The sequence below is a fragment of the Felis catus genome, chromosome B2, assembly GCF_018350175.1.
Source record: "Felis catus isolate Fca126 chromosome B2, F.catus_Fca126_mat1.0, whole genome shotgun sequence".
Classification (NCBI taxonomy): domain Eukaryota; kingdom Metazoa; phylum Chordata; class Mammalia; order Carnivora; family Felidae; genus Felis; species Felis catus.
The window spans coordinates 98,899,191-98,918,822 of NC_058372.1; the positions used below are offsets into that span (position 1 = coordinate 98,899,191).

The 19,632-nt window shown below is 35.1% G+C and overlaps 1 protein-coding gene across 5 annotated transcripts in view; it reads right to left on the reverse strand.

The window, feature by feature from the left end:
* The window catches only part of WASF1 (WASP family member 1), a 71,283-nt gene that overhangs the window by 16,155 nt on the left and 35,496 nt on the right, over positions 1 to 19,632 (reverse strand). For 4 of the 5 annotated variants that reach the window (XM_019831069.3, XM_019831067.3, XM_019831068.3 and 1 more), the window contains one exon: positions 2,481 to 2,641. The exons of the other annotated variant lie outside the window; for it this stretch is intronic. In XM_019831069.3, the coding sequence (XP_019686628.1) occupies positions 2,481 to 2,613 (133 nt within the window). In that variant the 5' untranslated portion in view covers positions 2,614 to 2,641. The remainder of the gene's footprint in view (positions 1 to 2,480; positions 2,642 to 19,632) is intronic. 5 annotated transcript variants of the gene reach the window in all.

A 19,632-nucleotide genomic window follows, 5' to 3' on the forward strand; every position in this document is an offset into this window, starting at 1 on the left:
GTTTACCTTTATTGCTGCGTTCTGTTAACGCTTTTGGTTAAGTGAACACCTCCATGACCTAGAACCGTTTTGGATAGCCAAGTTTACTAGGTAATTCAGAGATTATTTAATGAACTAATTATTTTAACTATTTTGGATGAATGCTGATGTAAAATCTATTCTAAGCTTCCCTGTCTTAAGTAGAAATACAAAATTAAACATAATTTAACCTTTTCTTGAGAACTTAGTGATGATTCTGAAATCAAAATGTTCTAAGCTAGACAGCAGCCTTGAGATGTGTAAGAATATCTGCTTCTACGTGAAAGGGCCTCTTTCTGGTTTTTATATTGCTTCTCTCCTTACGTCACTTCTTCCTTTGCTGTAAAGGACTTCTTTTGGCTGGCTTAGGTAATACCTGCTTCTATTTTTATCTCCCCAATACCTCCTCTTTTAATGCTCTGAAGCATAAATGTTTGGGAACCAGATCACCAAACCTGTATGAACTAGCTAAGTAAGTGTAAACAGGCTCTGAGAGAAGGATCAATTGATTATTTTATGTGCATAATCTTTAGTGCATGGGCTTGTTTATTTTGGGTACCTAGGGGCCTTTTAAATTTAATTCTACATGCCCAAATATGTCAAGTGGGAAAGCCGCCAGAGAGGTTAATTCCAGGGCAGTAAACTATTGCTATACCTTGCTACAGTATTTTATGGTTTTTCTTGTTTTTGAATCTCTACAAACTGCTTAGAAAATGTCTACAATGGTCTCTTGATTCCAAACGTGAAGCACCGAAAACCTAATTTAGTTATATTTTTACAAAGTATTTCTATTTTTGGAGCTTGGCTACAATATGACCACATGCTTGTTGATAGATGATGTTTATAGGAACTATACCAGACTTGAATATTCCTTACATCTTCATCTTTAGGTTATATACAAAACGGGTTAGTACAGAAATGAACACTCTTAATCATTATATTAGTTCTTATTGGGAATATACCTAAAACAACACGCCTGTAGTAGATCCAAAATTCATTTTAAGAAATACTTTAACTAAATTTGTTAATGTCATTTCTATGCTCTTAATATATATTTTAATATTAACTGATGTACTCATGTACACATAGTAATACAAATGTTATATGAAGTCATGTTACGTTAGATTCAATTAGTGATAGGTCAAAAGAAAAGGTCAGCAAATGTCTTTTAAAAAGTAAGATTAACCATTATAAATATCTAGGACTCTTCTTTTGACTTGTCTCAAAAGTATATTCTATATTGACTTTCCCAAGAAAGAAACAGGTAAACCATGTTAGTGATTCACTGTCAGTAACTAACCTGAAAAAATAAGCACAAAAAGGGGGAAAGAATATACTTAAATTCAAACAAACATCCTTTTATTTTTAAAACTATTTCATAGGCAATGTAGAAATTTAGTGCTCTCACCAAGAGCATTCAAATGTAATTTTTATGTTGCTCTAGTTACATATGTGTATGTCCAAATGCTCTCACTTGAAACAAAATAGATTAACAACTTCTCTTTATCTTGTTCTCAATTATAAAAAGAAAAGAACAAAAGTTAAAAGGAAGAGTCAATCTTCCCTATAAGTATAATCTACATGGGTAGGTATGGCTAAGACATATCTAGGACCACTTAGAGAATACATCTAGGCCAAGAACATCTTGTTTTATCTTTAAAATGAAATATTAAAAAATGAAATATAAATGTCTTAATAAAAAGCTAAGCCATCAATTCACAAGATAGATTTTAAATTTTCTAACATTAAATTTAGAATAATAGGAAATAATTTGTTTAATTCCTTAATTTAGTAGCTCTGTTCTACAATCTTGTGATAGAAACACATTGCCTGTCTCATCCTCCTCTTCCTGTCCCTTCTGTTGGCCTTTACTATCTGGCCAATCTGCTCACCTTTTGTCTGTCAGAAGCCAGGTTCACTTACTATTTTCACATCATGCTGCATGTAAGACCCTTGACTGATATCTTAATGTCCTTTAGACAACTCACTTGACTAACCTAATCCTCTAACTAGTAACTACCCCATACCTTTTACTTTTAGATATTTGAGAATATATAAATACTTCCCTAGACTACATATAAAGAAAGAGATACTAGTGTCCTAAAACACAAATTGAAGCCACTAAAAAAGTTATAGTGATAATGAGCAAGCAAAAGTAAAACCCTGGCCTAACCTTTCATAGATCAAATCATACTTTAAAAACAATTTCAGTAATTCTTATCCATCATGTGATGCCATTCCTAAAATTCTGTCCTTACTTCTCTTTCCCAGAGGAAACATGCAGAGAATAAATTATTCTAAGATTCATTATTTTATTTAAAATGACTACATTTTCCAAGATAATTTTATACTCTTCTCATCAAATATCTCCCCAAATTAATCACAAGGACATCTTCTTAATACTCTAAAGCTTAACATTCTGGTTTGCAAAAAATATTTTTCACTGATATAGAAATACTTACTTAGGCTACTTAGTTGTCTAATTATATTTGCCAAGGAAATATTGGTTACACATTCTAGTTCATTCTTAATGCCTCTAGGCAGTGCTGTGTGGCACAAGTGCCTAGGATCAATGTTTCTTTTCACTAATGGCATCTTGAGATCAACCTCTGTGCCAGTTCACCTGTAGGAAATCAAACAATAAATTAACATTATTCAATTGCACCCAATACAGAGTAAGACCTCCCCTTTCACGTTTAATAATAAAATATTTGCTAGTATGAAAACAATGAAAATGGAGTTACTGACTAAATGAATCAAAACTTATTTATTATTTTTAATTATTAGAATGTCAACATTATATAAAAATTGAAAAAAACTTTCAAAGTCAGTTGCTTCATAAGGAATTCATAATCACCGTTACTATTATTCTCCAGTTTAAAACCACTGTTTTTACTACAACTAGGGGTTTTGTTTTAGAGAAACAGCGTGAAAGATCTTCTCTAAGGAAGTGCCTAAGAGGATTAAAGAAGCTGGAAGAATAGTATCAAATTTACACTTGCACGTAAAATGTATCAGGCGTTCAATAGCTCAGAGATCAAATAGTCCAACTAGTCCTACATCTTCAATTTCATCAACACTGACCAGATCTTTAATTGTTCAAATAGTTTAGCCTTCTTCTAATTATAGGCAGCCCTTACTTCCCAGGCCTCCCATCTGCACAAATTTCAGCTATCACAAGTTTAGTTCAATAATACCAGTCTCCAACAACACGGTTCCAATTTCACTTTCCACACTATATTAACTACAACTGCATAAATACAAACTACTTTGCTAGCACTTCAGTCTACAAAGCACTATGTTCATAAGAGAGGTATATCATGATTAGTGACTCATCACTTCTTTCCAAAGTTGGTTGTGCCTAATCATTCGATTCGCCTGCCTAAAGACAGAAAAACATGTAGCTGGGTTACCTTCTTGCCTCCTAAACCCACATGAAATTTTACAAAATGGGTAACTAAAAGAGTGAATTAGCCAACAAAGATAAAAGTGCAACAAAGAAATGAAAAATGATAAAGATGAAAGTGAAACTGGACTCAAATGTAAATGGAATAATAGAAGAAATAGCTAATTGTGGGAACGTTGCCATTATTACTGTTTGAGAGACTCCAGATATGCAGTCAGAAGAATTTAGTGAAGGCAAACTTATTGACATAAATGAGGAAAGTGGCTGTGACAATAATGAAGATATCCCCGGGGAAGTGATGCCAGCAAAAAATTTCACATTAAAGAAACTCTTGGAGGTATTTCCCGATATTGAAAATGCAAAAGTAAAATGCTGGAAGCTGATCCAGATGGACAATTTGCCAAGGCACAGAAAAGATGCTCACTCTGCTAGATCTGCTATTCTAACTTATTACACAAGGAGATGGCAAAGCACTGTTCAAGCTACTCTTGGTAAGTTTTTTACAAAGAATAAAACAATTCTAATTGTTTTTAGTATATTACATTGTAATAAACTAGTATTAGTTTTACTACTTTTTTCATTTCTCTCTGTTTATAACCAACACAGGACAGTTTTTAATGTCTTGACAAAATTTTTTAAAGATCATGGAACAACTGTAATTTTTCCCATTGATTGTTAATGTCACTATGTGTGGTTTTAGTTTGTATGATCATTCTTTTGGTCCCACACTACCATGCAAGTGAGGGCTACATGTACTTACCACTGATAAATAATGGTTATGAAGAAAGTTGTTTTAAAATATTATCCTCAACCCCAAAAAGGATGGATGGCTTTTGTTGTGATTAAAATAGTGCTTTTAGGTAACATTCAAAAGTGTTTTGGAGAGAAAAACTCTCTTCCTCATCCTTCTACTTCAGTTCCAATATTAGATTCTTTTTCTTATTTCTTGGTGATTCTAATGGTCACTTATGTAACTCACCTATAAAAATCTTGGTGGCAAAAACTAAAATAAGGTCTAACAATTTCAAATCTTAAATACTGAGCAAACTGCCTACTTGATGTTTTAGAGAGTTCCCAACACTATCTTTAATGTAGGAATCCTTTGTCATACTGGGAAAGGGTGAAAAAGTCCTAAATGCTAAAAGGTATAATTTAATTAGCAAGCAAAATTAAAATTGAATTCATTTCAGCATTTTTAAATATTGCAAATGATACATTTTCTGTTTAAAAACATTAAAAATAACTGGGACATCTGGTGGCTCAGTTGGTTAAGAATCTGACTTCTGCTCAGGTCATGATCTCACTCGTAAGTTTGAGCCCCATATTGGGCTGTCTGCTGTCAGTGTAGAGCCCGCTTTGGGTCTTCTGTCCCCCCTCTCTCTGCCCCTCCCCTGCTCCTGCTTTCTCTCAAAAATAAATATTAAAAACAATTAAAAAATACTACACAGAATGAACCGATTACATATACTTTAACATCTTTTAATCCACCGTTGACTAACTTGCCTATTTAAAGGTGGAAAACATTTATTTAATAAAGAAGCTAAAGTATATTGTGCTAAGACATGAAATAACTAATTCTAATAATTGTTAATCTGTTTTCTTAGGTCACAACTAAAAATACTATCATAGCAAACAAAAATTTTCCAACTATTATATAACCCATGTGGTTATAAAAGTAATTGTTTGCCAGCAATGTAAAAAACTAAAATAATTCCTAGGTTTCTTCACCATTTTCTTGGGTTCTTAGCTTAAAATTAAACTTCCAGTTACTGAAGCAAACATCAAGAGACTGAGAGCATGCAAACTAAAGTCTATATCCCTTAGAGATTTTTAAATTATTCTTTAACATAATCCAGCTAAAATTTCAATAAATTTGTTTCTTAATTTAAATAATATTTTTATGGGCTTAACTTTAAATCCTGGTGTAAATGTTAAAATTAAAAATAAAATTAGCTACAATACTGCTAAAGACATCATATTTATTAAACTAGCATATTAGAAACCCTCTTTCAGAGGAGTAAAGAAAATGAAACATATTAAAATTTAACAGCAAAATTTTGGCAGAATTCTAATTAAAATTATATTTTGGCAACTATTATAATATCAATATGTTCTCTAAGTTATTTCAAGAATGTCTTCTGTTGACTCGGATCAAGACTATATCTCTATCTATCTAAAAGTATAAAGTGGGACGCCTCAGTGGCTCAGTTGGTTGAGCTCTCGACTCTTGATTTGGACTCAGGTCATCATCCCAGGGTTGTGGGCTTGAGCGCCATATTGGGCTACATGCTGAGCATGGAGCTTGCTTAAGATTCTCTCTCTCTCTCTCTCTCTCTCTCTCTCTCTCTCTCTCTCTCTCTTCCTCTGCCCCTCTCTTTCCCACTCCCACTCTCTCTCTCCAATCAGTCAAGCAAGCAATACATAAAGTGTTAAAAATAACCCAAGATCAGACATAATAGTGATTTTATAGTTCTGGAAATCAGAAAAATACGTTATCTAAATTCTCCTTTTCAGAACTCAAAAATGGTCTGTAAATTTTATTTAAAATGTTTAAAGTATTCCTTTATTTAACAATTTCAGGAAACATAAAATAGTTGCTTTTAAAAAACTGCCATAAGATAACTGTAGTTACTAACTGCCTCATGGGTTATATAAAGAACATAAGAATGACGAGTATTCTATTATGCCATTGATGACAAATGATTAATTCCTTACACTCACACATTGATGAAACAACTAACCTATAATTATTTAAGGGTATTTCTGTATTTATAAAATGGCATTAATATTAAATAAGGAAAATTTTATGTTAAATTATAGAAATACATTTTTCAATTTTTATAAGAACACTTTTCAAACTAAAGGATTATATTATGTGACCTAAGAGAACAGGTTAGAATAAAACAACTATTCTAATAAAAACAAATTTCAGTATTTTAAATACAAATTTCAGAAATTTAAGGGAGCAAATGATTAAAAAAGTATTTTTTTTTTAAATTTATTTTTGGGACAGAGAGAGACAGAGCATGAACGGGGGAGGGGCAGAGAGAGAGGGAGACACAGAATCGGAAACAGGCTCCAGGTTCTGAGCCATCAGCCCAGAGCCCGACGTGGAGCTCGAACCCACAGACTGCGAGATCATGACCTGGCTGAAGTCGGACGCTTAACCGACTGCGCCACCCAGGCGCCCTAAAAAAGTATTTTTTAATGTTTATTTCTTTTTGAGAGAGACACAGCACGAGCTGGGGAGGGGCAGAGAGAGAGGCAGACACAGAATCTGAAGCAGGCTCCAGACTCTGAGCTGTCAGGACAGAGCCTGATGCGGGGCTTGAACCCACGAAGTGTAAGATCATTACCTGAGCCGAAGTCAGACACTTAACCCACTAAGCCACGCAGGTGCCTGGGGAGCAAATGACTTTTAACAAATGTCCTACCTCCCTAACATTAGAAACTACTTAATTATGTGTAACAGAACAATTAAATAATTTGAGCACAAGTATGTTTAAATAGAGATATGTTTTCATGGAAATAGTTTTTCCAATAAAGTTCTATGCAAATGACAAAATACTTTCTAATTCTTACAGACACAACGGATTAAAATATAAAACATTTTTGAAATATGAATGCATAAAATAGTTCCACATTAACAAATTTATCAAATCTAATTAAAAATACTTGTTCCAAGTATGTAAAACCATGGGTCTTTAAATAAAGTGATTTAAAATATATAAAAAAGGATGTTTAAAAGTATATCAAAAACAGAATTTTTATAACTTACCTTTTCTCCCAATCTACAATGTATATATCCCAAACTCTTTATTATAAATACACTGAAATAGAAAGTAACTGAACTTACCCGTGAAACAATAGGATCATATAAAAATAACATATCTCCCTTTTGTTATGAGGTAAACTTGAAGATTACTAACCATAAATTTCAAAAATTCTATATACAAAGATATGACAAAGCCAAATTGGGCATTCACAGGATTACTCATGCTGAAGATCTCTAGTTATTTGATTGCTTTGAAATGTTCTGGCCCTAGTTAAAGAATTTGTCCTAAAAACAGTGCTATCTTTACCAAAAATAAATAAATTGGTAGATAATTATATATTTCATCTTAAGTTACAATAACAAAGTATTAAATTTTGATAGGCTAAGGTTGAAAAGAAATGAAGAAATGAGCTACATACTCTGCAATTCATTATGGACATTACTGTTAGGTCCAAGAGAAAACTGGAGTATAATGAAATAATAAATAGTATTACACACCTATAGAGCAGAAATGAGATTCAGGATAGTTAACTAAGTAATAAGATTCACTAGATAGTAGTAATTATGTGATTCCATGTCATTTTCAATGAAAAAAATATATTTAAATTAATACAACCACCACAGACACTTACTCAACAAATCATTATACAAATATAATATTGCTCCAAGGTTATTTTTGGTGGTTTAAGAGATGTTAATTTGAAATTTGAGGTATGTAAACCACAAATACTGATTAAACTATATGAAAAGATCAAGTGTTCTTTATACTACTAAAAAGTTAATACTTCTAAAAACAATAATTACCTATCAAATATGTTGTACTTTATATGAGAAATTACACTATTGATACACTGCCATCATCCATTCATCTAGCCGTTCATTTACTAAATACCAATGACTCAAGCATTGTGCCAAGTGCTAAAGAAAAAGGCATGAGCAAAACCAGTCTCCCGTGGATTAGCTAGAATCAAGTATCTAATTAGACTTACTGCAATGAAGTAAAAGTACTAGGCACTATAAATAGATCTATTTCCTTAAGGAAATGATATTTAAATTGAGACCAATGGGATTATTAGGAGTCAGCTAGCTAGGCTGGAAGAATTGAAGCATGTGTGTTTTGTGTGTGTGTGTGTGTGTGTGTGTGTGTGTGTGTGTGTTGTGTGCGTTTTCATTCTAAATTAGAAGGTGCATCATATGTACAGGCTCTCAACTAGGAAGGGGCTTGATGCACCTGCACAATATGGTAGCAGTCCAGTAGACAGGAGTGTAGTGAACAGAGACTAAGAGTCAGCAGGGGATCCGATCAAGTAGGACCTTGACGGTTATGGTGAAGATTGTCCAGATTATTCTAATGGGAGAGCATTCAAGGATTTTAAGGAAAAGAGTACCAAGATCAGAAATCGCCGTTCATTCTAACTGCTCTATGGATACTTGGTGGGGAGGGGAGCAATGGCAGAATAAATGCAGGTGGGCCAATTAGAAGATTAAGTTAGAAGATGACTGAAATAGTCCAGGTGACAGAGATGGTAGTCATTTGGACTAGGTGATGGTAATCTAATTTTTTTAAACATTTATTTATTATTGAGAGACAGAGTGAGACAGAGCACGAGCATGGGAAGGGCAGAGAGAGGAGGAGACACAGAATCTGAAGCAGGCTCCAGGCTCTGAGCTGTCAGCACATAGCCTGACATAGGGCTCAAAGCCACAAACCACGAGATCATGACCTGAGCCAAAGTCGGATGCTTAACTGACTGAGCCACCCAGGTGCCCCTGGACTAGGTGATGGTAATCTAGAAGCACGTCCGTTCAATATATATCCTGAAGGCAGAATCAATAAGACTGATGATGGATTAGACATAGGAGTGAGGTCCAAATTTGTGGCATAAGAAACTTTCTGTGGTCAGCCAAAAACTAAAAGTGATTTCTGAAGCAGACCTATTACATCAATATATTATTCCTATCCATAAAATCTATGGGATTAGGAATGGATTTATGACCAACACTAGTAACATTTACAACCAGGTATCTGGGATCATAGAAAGAATAACTTACTGATATTTGGAGCAAAGCATTGGCCAAAATTGGTCATCAAGGAGATGAAAGAGCATTTAGTGGCTTTCTTCTTTCCCTTTATTTTTATTTTTTCCTTATATTTCATTATTCTCCTATATGATACATGCCTACTTTATCTATTTTAGCCCCAGAGGAGCAATTTTGTTCCTCCTAACTCCTTTGTTCCCCCCACATTGTTCCTAGTCTCTATAACCTCCCCGTAACCTGAGTTCACTTGACTTCTAGACTACAGCGCCAGAGTGAACACAATATTCCTAGCATTTCACCTTCTAATGTCCCCAGCCAAATGAAATGTCCAGTCATCTTCTTCCTGGAGGGAACAGCATGGCAAAAATGTGTATCAACATTACTAAAAATTCCATTTCTCCAATGTTTAACTGTACCTTTCTTTTCATGTGTACAAAAACCCAAAATGCATGGTGACCACTGACAATGGCAATAAACACTATTTTGTGGAACTGTGCATTCATTATGAGACAAATTTCATGTCTCTTTTGTTGAAATTTACAACTCAAATGAGAGTTTAAAAGACCTCCTTAAGTATCTTAAGGCTAACAGTGAAGTGGCATACAGTATAAGAGAAATTTTAAGGTTCACACACCAAAAATTTAGTAATATAGCACTTTTTTGGAGGAGAAAAAAGTATTTCAGATCCCTGATAGTAACTTATTTTTTGAATATGTTACTTAGCAGTATACAGATATAAAATCAAATGTAAATCCTTATGCTTATAACCCCTTACATAACTAGAAAGCCAAAACAGATTTAAAATTAAATACAAAAATACAAAACCAATAAAATTCAAAATAGTAGTATTGAATATGATAAAAATCACATTGCTTGCTATATGAATTTTGTACTGACTGCTCCAAAAATCTGCTTTATTTTGTTCATGCCTATCCTACCATGTAACAGCCTTTTCTTTACTTGAACTACTGTGAAATTTTATGCATATGTTACCTAATTGACACTATTTAGGCTTTCCTATGTTCAAATACAACATTTAGGTGCCACTGTGTTCCTGTAGTATCCAGGATATACTGAAACAATTAAAGTTTTACTATGTGGCACCACAGTTATGCTAAACACAATCCTAAACAGAGATAACCAAAACTACTTCCCAGGACTCATTATAAAGTAGACATCTAAATGATTCAGAATATGCTTTCATTAAGTCCTTTTGAAATAAAGGATTTTTAAAACAAAACAAATAAATAAACAAACAAAAAGCAGAATCAGACCTATAAATACAGAGAGCAAACTGATGGTTTCCAGAGAGGAGATAAGTGGAGGGATGGGCAGAATGGGTGAAGGGGAGTGGGAGATACAGGCTTCCAGTTATGGAATGAAAATGTCATGAGAACAAAAGGTACAGCATAGGGAATATAGTCAATGATATTGTAATAGCATTGTATATTGACAGATGGTAACTACACTTGTGGTGAGCACAGCATTACATAAAGAGATACTGAATCACTATATTGTACACCTGTGTCAACTAGACTCAAATTTTAAAAAACTTAAATAAAATGAAGAATTCAAAAAAATTTAAAAATCACATAGAAAACATACAAACATCCAAAATTATGTCCAGGCTGGGAACCATTCTAGGCCAAGCCAAAGATATCACTCAAGGAGGTGGAATGAGTTGTTCAAAAGACAGGGTTAGGAACAGAACCTATTTGTGTATATGTGTGTTTTACCAAACGCTGTTGCTTCTTTCATATTAAGATGTATTTATACAATGTGAACTTTAAAAAACCATTCTAACAATTCACTATTCAGGGACTGAGCAAAATTTCACTTAAGAGGAGAATAAAAAATGATTCTTTCACAAACCAAAACAGATGAACATACATTTTTAAAAAGTAGAAAAGTATATCAGTTATCACAGATGATAACAAGCCCACCAACAGTCTCCTTCTGCACCTGATTTATGCCAAAATATGGAAATTTTTACCCCCTCATCTTTCTTTCAAGTTCTTTCTTCTCGTATCTCTACATTCGTATTTCCAAATACTGACTCTTTATTTTTGGATGTCCCCATGAATAAAACCAATAAGTCAATAAGCCCTGAACTAAAGTCATTATTTTTCCCTAGCAAAAACCTAGCTCTATATTTCTTATATTAGCTAACAGCTCCATCAAAGTACAGCCTATTAGAATCTTCTTGGACTCCTTTCAATCTTACCATACCTATCTGTACAAGAATATCTATTCAGTTCCTAGCAGAAGACCTGTTGGTAACAAACTGTTGGTATTTTCCTTAAAATTTTTGAAAATATTGATAATATTCCAAAATTCTGGACAAATTTATATTTCCACATCCTCACGATCACATGGGCTTTCCGATGCCCACGTTATATACTCTACAAGATACACCATAATTTATTTGACACTCCCCTAATGCTGGACATTTTGGCTACTTCCAAATTTTTATAATAATAATACTGGATAACCTTACATTATATAAATCTTTATAGCAGTTCCTGGTTATTTTCTTGGAGTATTAAAAATTCAAGATCCTTGAAATATTTATTTCCTAATTGCTTCCAGTAACATTATTTCATTTTCATTTTTACCATACATCAGGATATTTTAATGCTTTCTCAGTTCCATTATTTACTATCTAGGAGACCTCTTATATTTCAATTTCCTCACCTTAAAATAAGGAAAATAACACCACCTAACTCACGGGTATTTTATGTAGGTTAAAATGGTTGTTAAATGCAGAGTTTTTAGAAAAGTCCTTGGCACTCCTGGACAACCAATGGGTCAAAGACGAAACTAAAAGGGAAATCAGGAAATATCTGGAGACAAACAAAAATACAAACACAACATACCAAAACTTACGAGACGCAGCAAAAGCAGTTCTTGGAGTCTTATAGTGATTAATGCCTACATTAAGAAAAAAGAAAGATTCCACATAAACAACCTTAATATACACTTCAAGGAATTAAAGAAAGAATAAACTAAGCCCAAAGTTAGCAGAAGGAAGGAAGTAATAAAGTTCAGAGCAGAAATAAATGAAATAGAGACTAGGAGACAATAGAAAAAAAAGTCCATGAAATTAAGAGTTGGTTTTTGAAAAGATAAAGAAAATTGACAAATCTGTAGCTGGACTAAGAAAAAAAAGGAGAAGACTCAAATACACAAAATCATGGCGTGCCTTGGTAGCTCAGTCGGTTAAACATCCTACTTCAGCTCAGGTCATGATCTGATGGCTCCTGAGTTCAAGCCCCACATCAGGCTTTGTGCTGACAGCTCAGAGCCTGGAGCCTGCTTCGGATTCTGTGTCTCTGTCTCTCTCTGACCTTCCCCAGCCTGAGTGCACGCTCTCTCTCTCTCAAAAATAAACATTAAAAAATTTATCAAATATACATTAAAAAATTTTTCAAATAAACAAAATCGTAACTGAATGAGGAGACATCACAATTAACATCAGAAATACAAAGGTTCAGGGGTGCCTGGGTGGCGCAGTCGGTTAAGCGTCCGACTTCAGCCAGGTCATGATCTCGCAGTCCGTGAGTTCGAGCCCCGCGTCAGGCTCTGGGCTGATGGCTCAGAGCCTGGAGCCTGCTTCCGATTCTGTGTCTCCCTCTCTCTCTGCCCCTCCCCTGTTCATGCTCTGTCTCTCTCTGTCCCAAAAATAAATAAACGTTGAAAAAAAAAATTAAAAGAAATACAAAGGTTCATAAGCAGCTACTATGAACAATTATATATCAAAAAATTAGATAACCTATTAAAAAGTGGATAAATTCAGGGGCGCCTGGGTGGCTCAGTCGGTTGGGAGTCCGACTTCAGCTCAGGTCACGGTCTCGCAGTCCGTGAGTTCGAGCCCCGCGTCGGGCTCTGGGCTGATGGCTCGGAGCCTGGAGTCTGCTTCCGATTCTATGTCTCCCTCTCTCTCTGCCCCTGCCCCGTTCATGCTCTGTCTCTCTCTGTCTCAAAAATAAATAAAACATTAAAAAAAAAAGTGGATAAATTCCTAGAAATATACAACCTACCATGACATTGTTATGAAGAAATAGAAAATACGAACAGACCGATAATGAGTAAGGAGATCAAGTCAGTAATCAAAAACCTCTCAACAAAGAAAAGCCCAGGACCAGATGGTTTCACTGGTGATTTCTATCAAACATTTAAAGAAGAATTAAAGCCAGTCCTTCTCAAACTCTTCCAAAATATTGAAGAGTAAAGAACACTCTCAAACTCATTTTATGAGGCCAGCATTACTCTGATACCAAAGCCAAATAAAGAGACTACAAGAAAACTACAGGCCAATCCCCAATGAATACAGATGCAAAACTCAGAATACTAGCAAACCAAATTCAACTGCACTTTAAAAGGATCATATACCAGGGCGCCTGGGTGGCTCAGTCAGTTAAGCTTCCGACTTCGGCTCAGGTCATGATCTCACGGTCTGTGAGTTTGGGCCCTGCATCGGGCTCTGTGCTGACACCTCAGAGCCTGGAGCTTGTTTCAAATTCTGTGTCTCCCCCTTTCTCCCTGCCCCTCCCCTGCTCATACTCTGTCTCTTTTGCTCTCAAAAATAAATAAAACATAAAAATTTTTTTTCAAAGGATCATATACCATGATCAATGGGATTTAACCCTGAGATGCATGGATGGTTTGAACTACCCAAATCAACAAATGCAATACACCACATTCACAAAATGAAAGATAGACAACATATGACCATCTTAACAGATGCAGAAAAAGCATGTGACAAAATTCAACATGCTTTCATGATAAAGCTTTCAAAAATTGGATACAGAAGAAATATACCTCAACATATTAAGGGCCATATAGTATTAGTTTTATTTACATAAAGCCCACAATTATTATCAATACTGAAGAGTAAAAAGCTAAATGCTTTCCTCTAAGATTATGAACAACACAAGAGCGCCCACTCTTATGATTTATATTCAACATAGTATAGGAAGTCCTGGCCAGAGCAATTAAGAAAAAAAAAAAAGTAAAGAAGTAAAGCTGTATCTATATGAAGATGACATATTATAGCTAGAAAACCCTAAAGATTATCCAAACACACTGTTATAACTTACAAATTCAGTAAAGTTGCAGACCATAAAATCAATATAAAAAAAATCAGTTGTATTTCTATATAGAAACAACAAACCAGCTGAAAAAGAAATAAAGAAAACAATCCGATTTCCAATAGCATCAAAGCCAAAAAATACCTAGGAATAAATTTAGCCAAGGAGGTGAAAGATCTGTACAATGAAAACCATAAGACACTGATGAGAGAAACTGAAGAAGTTCCACAAATAATGGAACTATATAGATTCAATGCAATCCCTATCAAAATTCTAATGGCATTTTTCACAGAAATAGAAAAAACAACCTTAAAATTTGTATGAAGCCACAAAAGACCCCAACAGCCAAAGCAATCTTGAGGAAGAACAAAGATGGAAGCATCACACTTCCTGATTTTAAACACTATGAAGCAATAATAATTAAAACATGTATAATACTGGCATAAAAATAAACACATAGGTCAATGGAACAGAAGTGAGAGCCAAATAAACCAATGCATATATGGTCAAGTAATATTTGACAAGGGAGCCAAGACTCCTCAGTGGGGAAAAGATAGTCCTTTCAATGAAGAGTGATGGGAAAACTGGATATTCACATGCAAAATAGTAAAATTGGACCCCCAACTTACAGCACTCACAAAACTAACTCAAAATGTATTAAAGACTTAAATTTAAAAACTAAAACCATAGTGGCACCTGGGTGGCTCAGTTGGTTAAGCATCTGACTTTGGCTCAGGTTGTGATCTCACAGTTCATGAGTTCGAGTCCTGCTTTGGGTGAGCAGTACCCTGCTTCCAGTGAACACAAGCCCCACTTTCAGTGAGCCCCGCTTCACTCTCTCTCTCTCTCTCTCTCTCTCTCTCCCCCCCCCCTTTCTGTCTCTCTGCCACTTATGGGATTCTTCTCTCCGCCCTCATTCACTTGTACCCTCTCTCTCTTAAAAAAAAAAAAAAAAAAAAAGCAACTAAAACCATAAAACTCCTAGAAGAAAACACAGGAAAAAAAATCTCCTCAACGTTGGTCTTGGCAATGATTTTATGGATAAGACACCATGAGCACAAGTAATAAAGCATCAAACTAAAATTCTCCTGCATAGAAAAAAAAATCAACAAAATCAAGAGACAACGTATGGAATAGAAAAAAAAATTGCAAACATTTATGTGATAAGGGTTTACTATCCAAAATATATAAGGAACTCACACAATTCCACAGCAACTAAACTAGTAACCCAATAGCAAAAACTCCTAAAAATCCAATTAAGAAATAGGCAGAGGAATGAATAGACATTTTTCTAAGGACAATGTACAAATGACCAATGAGTACATGAAAAGATGCTCAGCATCACTAATCTTTAGGGAAAGGCAAATGAAAACCATAATGAGATATCACTTCACACTTGTTAGAATGGCTATTATCAAAATACAAGAGATAACAAGTGCTGGTGAGGATGAGGAGAAAAGGGAAACCTGTGCACTGTTGGTGGGATTGGAAACTGGCACAGCCCCTATGAGAATCAGTATGGAAGTTCCTCCAAAAAATTAAAAATAGAATTATCATATGATCCAGCAATCTTACTCCTAGGTATATATCCCCCAAAATGCAATCACTATTTTGAAGAGACATCTGCACCCCTACGTTCACTGTAGCATTTATTTCACAACAGTCAAGACACAGATACAACTTAAGGGGTCATCGGGGGGTAAATGGATAAAGAAGCTATAGTAAACATATACAATGAAATTTTACATCTTGCTATTTATGACAACATGGATGAATCCTGAGGGGTTATGCTATGTAAAATAAGTCAGACAGAAAAAGACAAATACTGTATGATCTCACTTATATTTGAAATATAAAAAAGCTGAACTCATAGAAACAGAGCAGAATGGTGGTGGCTAGGGGCTGGGGGTTGGAAAAATGGGAAATGTTGGTCAAAGGGTACAAACTTCCAGTTATAAGATAAATAAGTCCTGGGAATGTAATGTACAGCGTGGTGACTACATTAACACCACTGTATTATATACTTAAAAATTGCTAAGAAAGTAGATCTTAAATGTGCTCACAACAACAAAAAAAACAGTAATGCAAGTGATGGGTGTGTTATTGTGGTGATCATTTCACAATATATGTATCAAATTATTACACCGTATACCTTAAATGTATACCACGTTATATAAGTTAATTACACCTCAAGAAAGCTGGCGGGGGGGAGGGCGGCGACTGTTAGTCTCTGTCACACGCTAAGTGCACAGTAAATATTACTACCATTATAATTTCTCACAAACTGTTAAGAGAGAATTGATAGTACTCTTTGACTCATTTTAAAGTGGGAAAAATGATATGGAAGCATTGCTCTCTCTTCAGAGAGCAAAGAAGATACTGACCCACATCTCTTCCAAGCTTAATATATGTGGGATGTATGAATATACACACACCCCCCACTAGGGACTAGCCAGTTATCAGTTAAGGCAAGGAGATGGAAGGTTTAAGTTTGGAAAAGAGGATGAAAATAACTATTTATAAGGAAATCGGCAAAGTCACAGAGGCAGAACCTCTCTGGAGCACAGTGGAAGGATTTGGGAAAGATAGAGAAATGGGTCAAATGAGGAGCTGTTCCAAGTAGTATAAAGATGTGAGTTGAGAAGATAATAGAAAACAAAGGCAGCTTGTACTTCTGCCAGCTGACTCAGAAAAACAGTGAGATGAAACATAATGGAATTATTTCTAGGTTTTTGAAAAGAATATATGCATTCTCTTTGGTTTATGTTATGATCTGAAAGGTGTCAAGAGATGATGTTATGGCATGCAGAAGTAAATACCCTTTCAAACTTTACCACATACTGTCCTACAGCTACTAATTACCTGCATTGGAGGAATAATAATCTCAACTCTGACTTCCAGTTAAGTTGTTTCCTTCACTGTAACATGTTCACATTCTCTCCTAAATTTTATTCCTGGATTTGTAACTAATTACTTGGAATAAATAGTCATTTGAATATAGTTTTATTTTTCTAATTGTATTTACTGTTTGCTATAAAGCAGCTGATCTGGGGACGCCTGGGTGGCCCAGTCGGTTAAGTGTCAGACTTTGGCTCAGGTCATGCTCTCACGGCTCGTGAGGGCCCTGTGTCGGGCTCTGTGCTGACAGCTCAAAGCCTGGAGCCTGCTTTGGACTTTGTGTCTCCCTCCCTTTCTCCGTCCCTCCCTCCCTCCCTCATGCTCTGTTTCTGTCTCTCAAAAATAAATAAACATTAAAAAGTGTATTAAAAAAAGCTGATTTGCTATTTTCCTGCCCAATCTTAGTCATCACATAATTTTTTATCTTGGCATTTTACCACACATAGGAGTGTTCTGGCATCTCAAACCTGGGCATTTCAGCATGTACCTTCTCTTCCTGAACATTTTAAAAATATAAAATAAAACTAGAATCAGGGTGTGTAGGTGGCTCAGTTAGTTAAGTGTTGGATTCGTGGTTTCGGGTCAGGTCATGATCCCAAGTTTGTGAGTTCCAGCCCCACATCAGGCTCTGCACTGACAGTGAGGATGCTGCTGGGGATTCTCTCTCTCCCTCCCACTCTGTTCCTCCCATGTTCTCTCTTTCTCAAAATAACTTTATTTTTCAAAAACATACTTAATCAAAAATACACTTAAACAAAAACTAGTACCAACATTATTCTCCATGGTTAATAGTTTTCAATTCAGAAAAACCTACTAATTTTAAGAATCTTAAGCTGGGAAAGATATTAAAAGCCAAATAATTCATCTTTCGTTTTGTAGATGAGCAAATTCACCTGAAAAAGAAACCTGTCTATGTTGTTAACAAAATTAACAGCACAGCTATGATTAGATTTTAAATTTCCAGATTTTTTTTAAGTTTATTTATTTATTTTGAGAGAGAGAGAGTGCAAGTGAGCAGGGGAGGGGCAAAGAGAGGGCAGGGGGCAATCCCAAGCAGGCTCTGCACTGCCAGCGTGGAGCCCGACTTGGGGCTTAAAGTCACAAACGGTGAAATCATGAGCTGAGCTGAAATCAAGAGTTGGACTCTTAACCAACTGAGCCACCTAGGTGGCCCTAGGTTTCCAGATTTGTAATCTACTGTTCTATACTTAATCTGTTACTATTTTAAAAATCCATTTTGTATTCTTGAGTCTCCCCAATTTCACAATACCCTAAAAAACATTCAGTGGTTATTTTGAAGTTCCCCAATTCCCAAGTGACTACCTCCATCAACAAATACTTTCAGATTATATATTATAATCAAAATATAGGTGGTAAAAGAGATATAAAAGAAGTAAAATACCTTCACTAACCCAAAAGCTTACAAGATAATCAGGAAGCAAAGATATATGCCAAAACGTTTAAAAAATTAAAAGTGAACATATGGATGGCTAAGGTTTAAAAATAGGATAGGGAAGGCTGGGTGGCTCAGTCAGTTAAGCATCAACTTCGGCTCAGGTCATGATTTCATGGTTCGTGGGTTTGAGCCCTGCAATGGGCCCTGTGCTGACAGCTCAGGGCCTGGAGGCTGCTTTGGATTCTTTGTCCCCCTCTCTCTGTGGTTCCTTCTCTGCCCATGCTCTTTCTGTCTCTTAAAAATAAATAAATGTTAAAAAAAATTTTAATAAAATAATAAATAAAAGTAGGATAAAATAAATTTTTAGGTATGCAGAGAGAATATAATCAAAACAATCTACAAAGGTTAGGAAGACAATACTGATACAGACTATATTAACTGCTAGCCCCATGTAGCTAAATTAAAATTAAATAAATAATTTAAAAATCAGTTTTTTTCAGTCACACTAGCCACATTTCAAGTACTCAAAGGCCACATATGGCTTCTGGTTGCCACATCTGACAACACAGTTATAGAACCTTCCACCATTACTGCAGAAAGTTCTACTGGACGGCACTGAGGCCCAAGATGGATAAAATGGCAAGGAGACAAGATACATTAGGTCAGGTGTAAGGGAAGAAAAATAAGGAAACTTGCTGGAAAGGTACACAAAGGTAGAAATAAAAGATAAACAAAAATGAAGTCAAATTGAAGATTGTGAACTTTGATATTCAATGAAGAACACATGATTCTTCTTAAGGAGTAAAAAGATCACAAACATTTGATTTTTGAGAATTTTAAAGAGATTTTACTGTTTCCTATGGACTAAATGTGGAATGACAAGGCAGTAAACTGCTGCATCACACATGTGGTATAAATATATACTTATGTACGTATAGCTTTAGTAAATAATGTTAATTTATAGCCCCACCATGAATTTATGATAATCCCAGTTGTTTGACATCCTTGC